The 13,047-nt window shown below is 37.6% G+C and overlaps 1 protein-coding gene across 9 annotated transcripts in view; it reads right to left on the bottom strand.

Moving 5' to 3' along the window:
* The window catches only part of FAM13A (family with sequence similarity 13 member A), a 384,547-nt gene that overhangs the window by 209,351 nt on the left and 162,149 nt on the right, over positions 1-13,047 (bottom strand). For all 9 annotated transcript variants that reach the window (XM_024928670.4, XM_063603571.1, XM_063603572.1 and 6 more), the window contains one exon: positions 2,825-2,978. In XM_024928670.4, the coding sequence (XP_024784438.2) occupies positions 2,825-2,978 (154 nt within the window). The remainder of the gene's footprint in view (positions 1-2,824; positions 2,979-13,047) is intronic.

Raw genomic sequence — 13,047 nt, forward strand, 5'->3', positions numbered from 1 at the left:
GAACATATTTCTCTGTGCCCAAATCTCCGTTTCACATGCAAGAATATATAAGAAACTTCATTCAACACTTTATGACTCTGTTCTCCAAACTGGGATATACAGAGGTATGTCAGTGTTTATGTTTAGTCCTTTTCCCCCCTTAAAAGCCTTATATCTAAGTCATTTACATGAGACTTGCCTTATTCCCAACTCATATATTTTATGTCCCTGTTACTCTTGGGTCTTTATCATTTACTTTGCGCCCATTTCCTATCTTTATATTCATCCTTCCAAAAACTGAACTCATATGAAAAATTGAACAGAAAGATAACTTTTCTTTAATTACCTTCTCATTTTTCTTCTTTTTCAGTATATTAATGGTTTCATTCTGAGATTCTCAATTTCTTTTAAACCCATCTACCTTTTAGTTTCTATCTAATGTTTCTATGATCTTTACAATTTTCAAAAAAGTCTGTTTTCTAAGCATTGTCAATGTTTACATATCTAAATGTGGCTAATATATTCTCCTTTTATTACTATGAACTCTAAAATGGCATTGGCACATCCTTTTGAAATGATTTCCATAACTTCCATTTCATCCTTACTCGTTAGGATTAAGTCCAGAGAATCACACCCCTTGTCACATTCTCTACTTTCTCAAAGAAGAGACTATCAGCGAGATCAGTTAAAAAAAATGCATTAAAATTCTGCTTTGGCAGAATGACACTTCCAGAGAATATAAATGTAGTTTCTAATCATGACATTTATCTGCCTCTAAGCCGATCTGAAACTTACATTAAAAGAGCACCATTTTATATTCTTCTTCATCTACCTAAGACATCTGTATTTGGCTCCCACAGAATTATGTCTTATATTATATTCTCATACTATGTTCTCCACCAGCCTTAAACCTAGTCACTCAAGGATTTCCAAGCATGGCACTCTTCCACAGATCTCAACAGGTGTTATTTTACTTGCACAGCAAATAACATCTGTGTTAGTCTGTTTGTGTTGCTATAAAGAAATACTTAAGGCTGGGTAATTTATTTTAAAAAGAGGTTTAATTGACTCACAGTTCAGCAGGCCATACAGAACATCTGCCTCTAGTGAGGCCTCAGGAAGCTCACAATCACGGCAGAAGACGAAGGGGAGCAGGCACATCACATGGCGAGAGTGGGAGCAAGAGTGAGAGGGGGAAGTGCCACACACTTTTAAACAAGCAGGTCTCCTGTGAACTCACAGCAAGAACTCACTCATCACCAAGGGGATGGCACTAAGTCATTCACGAAGGATCCGCCCTCATGATCCAAACACCTCCCCCCAGGCCCCAGCTCCAACACCAGGGACTACGTTTCAATGTGAGATTTGGAGGGGACAAACATCCAAACCATATCAACTTCCCATTGGCATATTCCAGCAATTAGCTTTATCTCAGCAAGTTTGCCCTGCCTAAGATTATATTTATCTATTTCCATTATACTTCAGGTTCACCTTATTATTTTATCTGCCCTAGTAAAAAGGTATGAGTGTTAAAAATTGTTTATAAGAGATTTTTAAAATCTTTTATTTGTAATTATCATTATAGGTCCTTTAATAGTTGTACATATTTATGGGGTATGTGATTGAGAGATGCTGCTGAAACAAAGTTAATTACCTTTTAACATTTTAAAAAGAGATCCTTTTCAAAGTACCATAGGCACTAGAGGAACAAACTTGAGGGCGATTTTTTTCTATTTAAAAAATCATTTAACTTTTCTGAGGCAAAACTGAAGTAATGTTGTTTTCTTATTTTTTCTTGTGAATCACTGACATTTTTTTCAGCTACCGTGTTATTTCTAACTCAGATTTACAACTGATAGTCTCCACTTATCTCATTTTATCATTTTAACTGAGCAAACTAGAAAATCTAGTTTTAGATCCTTTCGTAGGATGCTACTTGATACTCAAACCATTTTAACCTTTCTTCAAAGTCATGGCCTCAACTGGGAGAAGAGATGAAAACATTCCTTTAAGTGCCCAAACCAAGTGCCTCTGATTTTATCATTCATTGCTATATGAATCAGCAAAGAGTATGTTATGGTCTGTAAACCTGATAAGCTTCAAGAAACCTCCTGAGGAAATCTCATACCAGCTCCATCATGATTTACCTCAATATAAATGAGGACGAAATAAGATAACTTCCTTATTTTCCCACATCTAGGGGATTTGTTTGGATGTTTACCCTCTGATTCTCAATTCTAGGTCTTTGGAGACCTACAGGCATTTACCTAATATATACAGGGTATATTATAAAATTATCAATGTATAAAAAGATTTAGATAGTATTGTCAAGGACTCTTTTATAGGTTTTTAAAATATTCTCCTTTACTGATGATTGTTACCAAAAACTAATATATGGGACTTAGAATCTGAGGTTGGGCTTCAAATTGTGCCAGACACAAAAGAGACAAAAAGACACAGTAATATTGTCTTCAGGAATTTGCAATCTAGTTAGTCACCTAGCACTCCCGATCACAGCCATATGCACTTACTCCTGCTGTAACATCAGGCTTCTGTAGTAAGGGTGGTGCGGCCAGTTGACCAGAGCACTGGGCTCATGCAAGTGTTTTTGAGATGACTTTATAGCAACAAGAAAACATAAAATGGCTATTATTCTTGAATTTTAGAAGGCTATATTTCAATTTAATAAGCATTTGGAATAATAGATTTCATAAGAAGCATTCACTATACACAGGAATAATAATCTGAGGGTTATATCCATATGGAATTTTTATGAGAAAGAATTAAATAAAATCTTCTGTCCAAAATTATAGCAATACTGAAAATTAAAAACCAAGTTGCTTACTTTTACTATGATAAGCCTAGCCAGGTTTTCACATCTCAGATGATCATTTTCTGTATACTCTACTTCAAACAGGGTATTGTAATTTTCTAGAATTTTAGCCATTATCTTGTTGCACAGGTCCTGTTCCTTCATGCCTTCAAGCCCAGGTGGCACACTAGAAACAAGAAAGGGAAAGAGAAGAATTACTTAGTAAACACAACAATGCCTGCTAGCTGACTCAGACTTGTATTTTGAAATCTCCTGAATAATTAGCCTTATAGGGATGCATGGGATTTTCAACAAGCTCTTTGGTAACATGCATGACATTGTTGGGGCAATTGGAGAGTTCCCAAGTTCTGAATCAATAGCTTGGGCTGAATAAGAAAAATATAGGCTGTTCAGGAAGAAGATAGAGATGAACACTGAGGCCAGTAGTACTTTGAATATATTAAAAATTATTACACATAATAGTTATATAAAAGTAAAAAAAGAATGAGCGTTTTCATAACAGAAATAGCCACACAAATAATAGCAACACAATCTTTATTTAAGGCTTTCTTAGATAATGCACAAAAAGTACAAACCTTAAAGGTAGAAATGAATACTTCTGGGGAAAAATAATGATAATTGTTGAGCTAAGTGATGAGCGCATGGAAGGTCTATTACACTATTCTCTCTTCTTTTGAATGTACTTAAAATTATTCACAATAAAAATAGTTGAAAATATATCTGAATACAGAATATCCCATAAACAAGGTAAAAAGATAATTTACTGGTAAACTTCTTCAGTAACATGTATAACTGACAAAGATTAGTAGTTACACTATGTAAAGAACTCCTACTAATCAATAGGTAAGTCCAAAAGAAAAAGAGACAAAAGACATGAGTTGGAAATGTTACAGAATAGTTAATAACCTTATGAAAAGATACTTAGCTTCACTGAATAACCAGAGAAATACATTTAAAAAGCACCACTTAGGTCTCGTTTACTACTTATCTGTATTAATTTTCTGAGGCTGTTGTAACAAATTACCATAAACTAAGTGGCTTAAAACAACAGAAAGTATTGTCTTCCAGTTCTGGAGGCCAAAAGAACAAAATCAGTATCACTGGGGCAAAATCAAGGTGTCAGCTGGGCTATACTCCCTGTGAAAGCTCTAGGGGAGAAGCTGTTCCTTGCCTCCCCTAGCTTCTGGTGGCTGCCAGCATTGCTTGACTATAGGTGCATCACATCAATCTTTAACCAGGGCCAGCATCTGCAAATCTCTCTCTGCTCCGCCATCACACGGCCTTCTCTACATGTGCTTAATCTCCCTCTACCCCATTCTTATAAGGATACACGTGATTGCATTTCATGTCCACTCCTCTATCCCTCAAAAATTCAGGATAATCCTTATATCTCAAGATCCCTACCTTAATCACATCTGCAAAGATTCTGTTTTCCAAATAAGGTAACATTTACGCATTCCAGGGATTATGACCTGATATCTTTAGGAGATACTATTTAACCTACTAGACTATCTTGGGATACACACCCTAAGGTCTCCTACACTTGGGTGTAGATAGAACCTGTGACTTGCTTCTGATCAATATGATTTGGCAAAGGTGATAGGATGTCACTCCCATGATTATGTTACAATGGATGAAACTCAGAAAACTGAAGTGAGAGATTCTCCCATCTGCCTTAAAGATAAGCAGTCAAGTTGTGAGATGGCTGTAAGAGGATCACATGGCAGGGAACTATGGGACTTCAGTGGGGCTACAGCCATAAGAACACAGTAAGATGCTAGGGTCCTTAGTCATGCAGCTGCAAAGAAATGAACTCTGCCAACAACTTGAATGAGCTTGGAAGCAAATCATTCCCCAAACTCGAGCCTTTAGATAAAAACGCAACCCAGTTAATACTGTGAATTTGGCACAATAAGATCAAGAGCAGATGATTCAGTTAAGTTGTGCCCAGATTCCTGACCCCTAGAAATTGTGAGATAGCAAATGTTTGTTGTTTTAAGCCATTAAATGTGTGGTAATTTGTTACACTACCATACAGAGTTTGGTACCTGGGAAGGGGATGCTGCTGTAACAAATATCTAAAATGTGGAAGTGGCTTGGGAACTGGGTAGTGGAAGGAGACTGGGCAGCATCATAGAGAAGGCCTAAAATGCCTTGAACCAGTTCTTAACTGACCCCTGGACCTTAAGGACACCACTGAGGAGGGCTCAGAGGGAAATGAGGAATATGTTACTGGAAATTGGAGCAATGGAGACCCTTGTGATGGCGGCAGAAAACTTAGGGAAACTGTATCCTATAGTTACTTGAGAAGATCAACCTGTAAGCAATATCCTTAGCTATACGGTTAACATTATTTGCAAGCAATGGTTTGAAAGTGCCACCTAGTTTCTTCTTACCACTTACAGTAAAATGCAAGAGGAGAAAGAAAGACATTGGGAGAACTTATACAAAAATGAAAGGGGACATGATTTTAAAAATTTTCAGACTCTCCAAATAGAAAAGACACTAAAATTAAGAAATTCACTGTCAAGAAAGCAAGCTCTATAGAAAAAGTTGAGGGTGTGACTATATAGACTTTTGCTAAAACCTCAGAAAGTTCAAAAGCTGGTTTTATGCAGTCAGGCAAAGGTCCCTTTCAAGTGATGAAGGGTGTGCCTCACAGATCCTGTCGATCAAATCAGAGGGCCTCTAGGAACTGAAAAGCATCATCCCTCAGCCATTTTAGCATGAGATGGAAAAGGGATTATTTTTAAAAGATCTGTGGATATGCCTTTCTTATAATGAAGTGAATCTCTATAAAATCCACAGAAGACTCATAGAGTTTTATTTCAGCAAAAACACTGCCAACGTGGAATCAAAGGGACAGAGAGGATACAAAATGAAAGGATGATGTTGGCACCCCCAAATTCTATTGGCAGGAAGCAGGTTGATAAAACTACTCAGCTGCAAACATGAGTAGTTTCATTAAAAATAAATCATGACTTAGAGGGCAGAACCAAGAATCTAGAGGGCTATTACATAAAAATCATAGGAGACCATTGTTTTGGACTAAGCACAACAAACCAGATTAAAAATCGAAATGGAGTCACCCATGCTAAAATTCCACATCACCAAATCAAAACTAAGTTGTTATCTGACTTTCTAAAATCAGGAAAGAGAGAAAATATCCAACTTCCCAAACAGGGGCTTCAATTGGAATGAATAGCGAAGTTTCCTGTTTTAATCCTTAACCTGAAATAACCTAATGTTAACCAAACAGTTATTCTTCTATTGTTGTGTCTCCCAGCTCCCACCATACAAGGAAAGTAACTTTAAAATGACCGATCCACTTTTTGTTCTTTGCTTCTGCTTTCTTAAGGCCTTTTTCTGTCTATAAAACCAACCTTGTTCGACTCATTGGGACACTTATTCTACTTAATGGAATGAAGTATTGCATGATTCTAGAACTGCAAATAAAGCCAATTCAGATCTTTAAACTAAATTTGTTGTAATTTTGTCTTCTGACAGATATGGTGACCAGTGAAGGGACCTGAATGAAGAAGGTTACTGATGTCTCTGAGACTCCTTGAGGAACACAGAAAAGATGCTGCTAACCTCCCCTTTAAGTGGTGGGGGTGGGGGTGGGTCCCCTGTCTTCCTCCTGGAGCCCTGAGAATCCTGTGTAAGTTCCTCTCAGGTCTGGGCTCTGCTCTCTTTTGTAATTGAGTACTCTGATCTCTTTGGCTTTTGGGGTACCAACAGGTAGTTTGTGCTATGGCAGGGCACATAACCTTTGGTTTGCAGTGACTGAAGAGTCATTGGCAAAAAAAGATGCACTTTTTAAGGTAACTGCCGTCAGTTGCTCTAAGTGGTTATTACTGCAGGGGGGCTCTTTATTTCTTCTTTTCTTGTGTGCTGAGATTTCAGTGCCAAAGCCATCTTGGCTCTAAGACCCAAGATCCAACATAAAAATGAGATCCCTAATTTCTAAAGATGTCAGTACTCTGCCTTCTGGTACACCTGACTTTCTCATGAATAAAAATTATGGCCACAGAAGCTGCAAAGAATTACAAAAGTGGCAAAATCTTACTAAAGATAATTCAGAATTACAATGGTCATTATATGAAATATCCTAGATGAAAAAAACTGTTTTCTAGAGGTGCACTTGAATCCCAAGCCTCTTGAATTAGGCAGAGAGAATGGGATTGTTATTCTAATTGACATTTAGAAATGTCAAAGAGGCTGGGTATGGTGGCTCATGCCTATAATCTCAGCACTTTGGGAGGCTGAGGTGGGTGGATCACCTGAGGTTAGGAGTTCGAGACCAGATTGGGCAACATGGTGAAACCCTGTCTCTACTAAAAATACAAACATTAGCCGGGTGTGGTGGTGCAGGCCTGTCATCCCAGCTACTTGGGAGGCTGAGGGACGAGGATCACTTGAACCCAGGAGGCGGAGGTTGCAGTGAGCCGAGATCACGCCATTGCACTCCAGCCAGGGTAACAGAGCAAGACTCCATCTCAAAACATAAATAAATAAATAGAAATGTAAAAAAAAAAATAGGGTTGTAAAATTGCTTTTAAAGAAATGTATTGTGAAGGCTAATAAAAAGCTAACAATGCAAGATATCACCCATACCAAAGACGGTAAAGCCCACCTGACTCCTACTGCTCCCTTCTTTCCTACCTTGCCTGAATATTCATAGGCTACTAACTCTCCGAATTGCCTATTTTCTTTGAAAAAAATAGTCTCCTTACAAGGTAAAAAATTGAGCTTTGATATCAACAATACACTGATGCAAAACTAGTATTTGGTTCCCTGTTTTAAAACAAGGTTTTCTTTAGTATTTATCTGCTCTTAGTAAAAAATGGTGAGAACTTCTAGGTAACTGGCCTAGGAAACAAATAATCTGAGTCTTGTCAAAATAATCCCTGTGCCTCATATTTTCCTTCTTAGGTTATTGATTACTTAGGAAAACTTAATCTCATCTCTACTAAAAGAGTTAAGGTTTTCTACAATGCTATAACTGCTTTTGAAAATCTTACAATTATGACTTTGGTTAAATGAATGACTATTATTCACAGTGATTTGTGATCCTATTATTGATAAGCGTTTTGAACTTTTATTTTTGACAAACTTCCCAAAATTGAATTCAAAATTAAGTCATTTTGATCACAAACTAACTTTTGAACATTCCAGAAGGGCTCCTTAAAGTCTCAAAGAGAAATATTAAATCAATTAGGCTTATGTGAGATGTTAAATTATATGTGGAAACACTGTCAAGTAAGAAATGATGTTTAATCTTTGAGTTCCAATTGTATGGATATGTTATTGATATGTGCTCCAAAAACTATGTGAGATTTCTATAAATCTGTTATGCTATCAGCCATAACTTTATGTTAAAATGTTGTACACCACAGAAATAACCAAACTTGCTTGTTAATTATATCATTATTATAAAGGATTCTCATCATGGTTCTAACATGGCCATTTTAAATCTTGTCCACAGTTAATTGCTTTATTCTGATGCCTTTCTAAAAGCTTTCTGTAAACAACTGTAATCTTAAAGCATGTGTCTTCAAGACGGTTCACAGAAAAGATGGGAGGAACTCTGGCAAGTTCAGGTTTCTGCTAACCTTGAGATAACACTGGACAGCGTGAGAATTTCTAGAACTCTAATGAAGAAACTGATGAGTTTGTGAAACTACTAACTAAGCTCAAATAGAGCAAGAATTAATTACATGAGACTAAATGAACTGATGAAGAAGAATTATGAATTTTTAAAGCTTTTAAAAAATTTGAAACATTGCTGGTTCTTTTAATGCTTTGTTTTTCAGACTGAAGGACACATTTTCTCTCTCTCTCTTTTAAACTATCCATAGTTTACAGCAATTTGGTAAAGGATACTTCTGTAAACAAAAATGGAAACATTTGTTTCTCCTCCCTACCTGACACCTCTGAAATTCAAAAACTATACTATGTTTTATTTTCACAGCACTATGATTATTTGCATAAGTTCAATAAGAATTTGCTCTTGCTGGGCATGGTGGCTCACATGTGCAATCTCAACTACTTTGAAGACTGTGTGGGAGGTGGACTTGAGGCCAGGAGTTTGAGATCATCCTGGGTGACATAGTGAGACCCTCATTTTAAAAATTAGCTGGGCATGATGGCATGTGCCTATGGTTCCAGCTACCCAGGAGGCTTTAGTGGGAGGACCTCTTGAGCTTAGAAGTTTGAAGGTGCAGCAAGCTATGATCATACCACTACACTGCAGCCTGGGTGACAGAGCAAGACCCTAGTTCCTCTTTTAAAAAAAAGAATTTGCCCTCTTTATAACATCATGTAACCGGAAACATTGGTTCTATTACCAAGGGTTTGACTGGAATATCCTATTTGAAAATGTGGATAGACTGCCTAGCTTCAAGGGTTCCCTGCCTTATAGCCAGTGAGTAAAAAGTTGCCACTTCCTGGCAGGCCCAGGAACCTCAAGATATTAGATGCCGCAGGCAAAGTCCGATGTCTGCATTGGTTTGACTTCCTAGAGTTAAGATGCTTTTAAAAGTCCAATCTGGCAGGGCATGGTGGCTCATGCCTGTAATCCCAGCACTTTGGGAGGCCGAGGCAGGTAGATCACCTGAGGTCAGGAGTTCAAGACCCACCTGGCCAACATGGTGAAACCCTGTCTCTACTAAAAACACAAAAAATTAGCTGGGCATGGTGGTGGGTGCCTATAGTCCCAGCTACTCGAGAGGCTGAGGCAGAACAATTGCTTGAACCCAGAAGGCAGAGGTTGCAGTGAGCCAAGATCATGCCACTGCACTCCAGCCTCGGCAACAAGAGCGAAACTCTGTCTCAAAAAAAAAAAAAAAAGTTCAATCTGAGATCCCTTGTCAAAATTCTACTAAAGCAAATGTAAAAGGAACCTCTGTGGGTTATTCTTGCTGCACTTATGTAAATACCTCAGGGCAATTTTTATGAGACTAAACTTATTTTGCAAACAAATTAGTCTTACCCTGATTATCTTTGGTAGAAATGGGAGTGACTGTAGAGAGAAACATTATGTTTCAAAAGAAAACTACATTATACCTGTAATTAGATTGTAGCTCTGTTCATTGTTTTTGAGTTTTTATTATCAACTGTAGACTGAACTGGATCCTAAATTCTTCCAGTTTCCTCCAAAATCTGGCTACAACTAAGAACAAAAACTGCTAAACTGGACAACTCAACATAAATTTCAAAGGACAAGTCTCATGCCTGATGTGTGAACTACATGCAGAGTTGAATATAATGCCTGCTAGCACAACCAAAGACATTCAACTGCAAATCAGGACGAGAAGTTGCCAACTTCATGCTGTGGAGTTTTTCCCAAGATGCATGGAATGAGACTCCCTATCGTAGTAAGACTCTTGCCCCTCTTAATTTTTCCATATGTAGGCCTTCTTCTTTCTCTTGGAAGGGTAAGGCTGTAGTTAGAATTCCCCAATCAGTAGTTTTTGGGGGTCACTTGACAAGGTTGGATCTCTCATATCAAACCCAAATATTTATACAATCTAAGAGATCCTACAGTGCACCTAGCGGGAAGCATTAGCAACATCCCTAATGCGACTGTTTGTTCAAATTGTACTAGTGGTCTGTGAGAAATGGGGAAGTTCTTCTTCAAACATTATAAAAAGTCACATTTTCTTACTATAAGATTGCAACCACTATTAGTATATATATATATATATATATATACACATATATATATATATACACACTATGTGGTTGTATATATATATATATAAGTATATATATATTAGTATATATATATACTACGTATTCTATGTGTGTGTGTGTATATATATATACACATAGAATACATATATACTATGTATTCTATGTGTGTATATACACAGACTATATATATATAGTATATATTATATGCATAGTATATTTATACACACATAGTATCTGTGTGTGTGTGTGTGTGTGTGTATATATATATATGTAATCCAAATCAGCTGTTCTAGCTTGCTCTGGCATGCCTGGATAGAACTAGACAAGCCCCAGCCCATAGTACATGCCATACCTTATTTGGAGATGCTTCCTTAACTATCCCTGGGCAACTTCCTTTTCTTTCTTTGTTCTATTCCCCTTACCTAATTAACAATGTTTTAAGCTAATAGCCAATCAGGTAAAGTGTAAAATGCGAGGTCCTATTCCAGCCAATGGAAACTGGACACAGCAGTAGGGCAGATGCATCAGGTTATAAATAACTCAGTCTCCTCTGTCCGGTGTGCTCTTGTGGCTGGATAGCTATTAAGTAGCACCCTTTCTGCAGAAAGTAAAGCTGGCCTTGCTGAGAGATCATTTGCTCCCGCGTTCTTTTTTTTTTTTTTTTTTTTTTTTGGTGACACCAAAAACTTCATTCCCAACATGGTCTCTTTTATAGAATTAGCACCCTCTGCTTTAATTTAACACATTCCTGGGATGCCAGAGGATAGAATTACTATCTACTTATTTGAAAATGTAGTAACAAAAAAGAAAATAAGGAAAATTAAAAAAAAATTACTACCTACTAACCAAACCTGGAGGAATCTGTGCAGTTGCTGACACTTCTTGCTGCATATAGATAAATATGCTGGGTATTGGAGAGACTCAGTTACAAAACATTAACAAACGGGCTACTTGGTTAAAACAGGTAAATTCCTTGTCTGGCTCAGCTTTTTAAAAATTTATTTGATTTTAGTTGGTTTGGTTTATAAGGACTCTGGCTAAGGAGCCAGAGTTATTATCAGTTATTATCCTCCTGAAAGTAATAGTACCAGTCTCCCTAGTACACTGTGTCCCGTTACAAACTTCCAAGTGCTTGCATAAAGCCATCCTTCAAATGTCAAATGCAGTCTTTTCAGCTGGAATGACAAAAACTCAAAGAAATGCAAGATCATATATACACCATAACCTATGAAGGACATGTTGAAACTGCAACCCAGCACAACTGAAAGCAGCACTATTGACCTAGGTCAATAGGTCAGGCTTTGGCCTGACCAAAAGAGGAAAATTATTAAATAAAAATTATAGGAGGCCATTGTTTTGGACTAAGCACCTGCACGAGGCCCAAGATGACCAGCCTAAACTTCAAAAATGAAGTCCCAACTGGGAGCAGTGGCTCATGCCTGTAATCCCAGCACTTTGAGAGGCTGAGGTGGGCAGATCACTTGAGGCCAAGAGTTCAAGACCAGGCTGGCCAACATGGTAAAACCCTGTCTCTACCAAAAAATATAAAAACTTAGTCGGGCGTGGTAGTGTGCACCTGTAGTCCCAGCTACTTGGGAGGCTAAAGCATGAGAATGTGTTGAACCTGGCAGGCAGACTGCAGTGAGCTGTGATCGCGCCACTGCATTCTAACTTGGGTGACAGAGAGAAACTGTCTCAAAACAACAACAAAAAACACACAGAAATGAAGTCGCCCATGCTAAAGTTCCACATAACTAAAACCAAGTTGTTACCGGACTGCCAGAAAAATCAGGAGAGAGAGATAGCCTAATTTCCCAAACAGGCCAGTTTCAGTTGGCATAATAATAAATTTCTGTCTGTTCTGATCTTTAACCTATATTTTTGGCTACCTGTTCCTGCCATACAAGGAAAGTAACTTTGAAACTACCAATCCACTTTTTCTTTGTTTCTGCTTTCTTTAGTCCTTTTTTTTTTTGCCTATGAAGCCAACTTCCTCTGCTTGATTTCCTAGGACGCTTATTCTATAATAGAATGAAGTACTGCCTGATAATAGAATCCCAAATGCAGCTAACTGAGATCTTTACAGTAAATTTGTTACAATTTTGTGTTTTGATGAGTAAAGTTGAAAGTCATAGATAGATATTCTCAGGCCTTGAGAGGCTGGTCCTCAGAGGCTGAAATTACAAAGACGGGTTATCTATTAAGTACTGACATACATTATACATACAGATATACACTATATTAATGGTGTTAAAATTTAATGGGGGCAAGGAATGATTAGGGAAAAAAGTCTAAAAAGGCTCTTTAGAAGAACAATAATGCAAAAAAGATTGAGAAACACTGCTCTGGTCCCTCCAGTACATTACTATGAATGTTAAACACTGGCTCCTAATATAAGATCAACCTGGAGGTAACTAAACAATGCAGAAAAGAGCAGAGCTCTTGGAACAAGGGGCTAGCTGGAAGGGTCAAGGGATGTATTCAGGATCCTGTGTTAGAAAATGGGGGCTCAGGTTCTGGCTCCACAACTCATATAG

This window comes from Pan paniscus, chromosome 3 (assembly GCF_029289425.2).
Source record: "Pan paniscus chromosome 3, NHGRI_mPanPan1-v2.0_pri, whole genome shotgun sequence".
In the NCBI taxonomy this organism is placed as follows: Eukaryota; Metazoa; Chordata; class Mammalia; order Primates; family Hominidae; genus Pan; species Pan paniscus.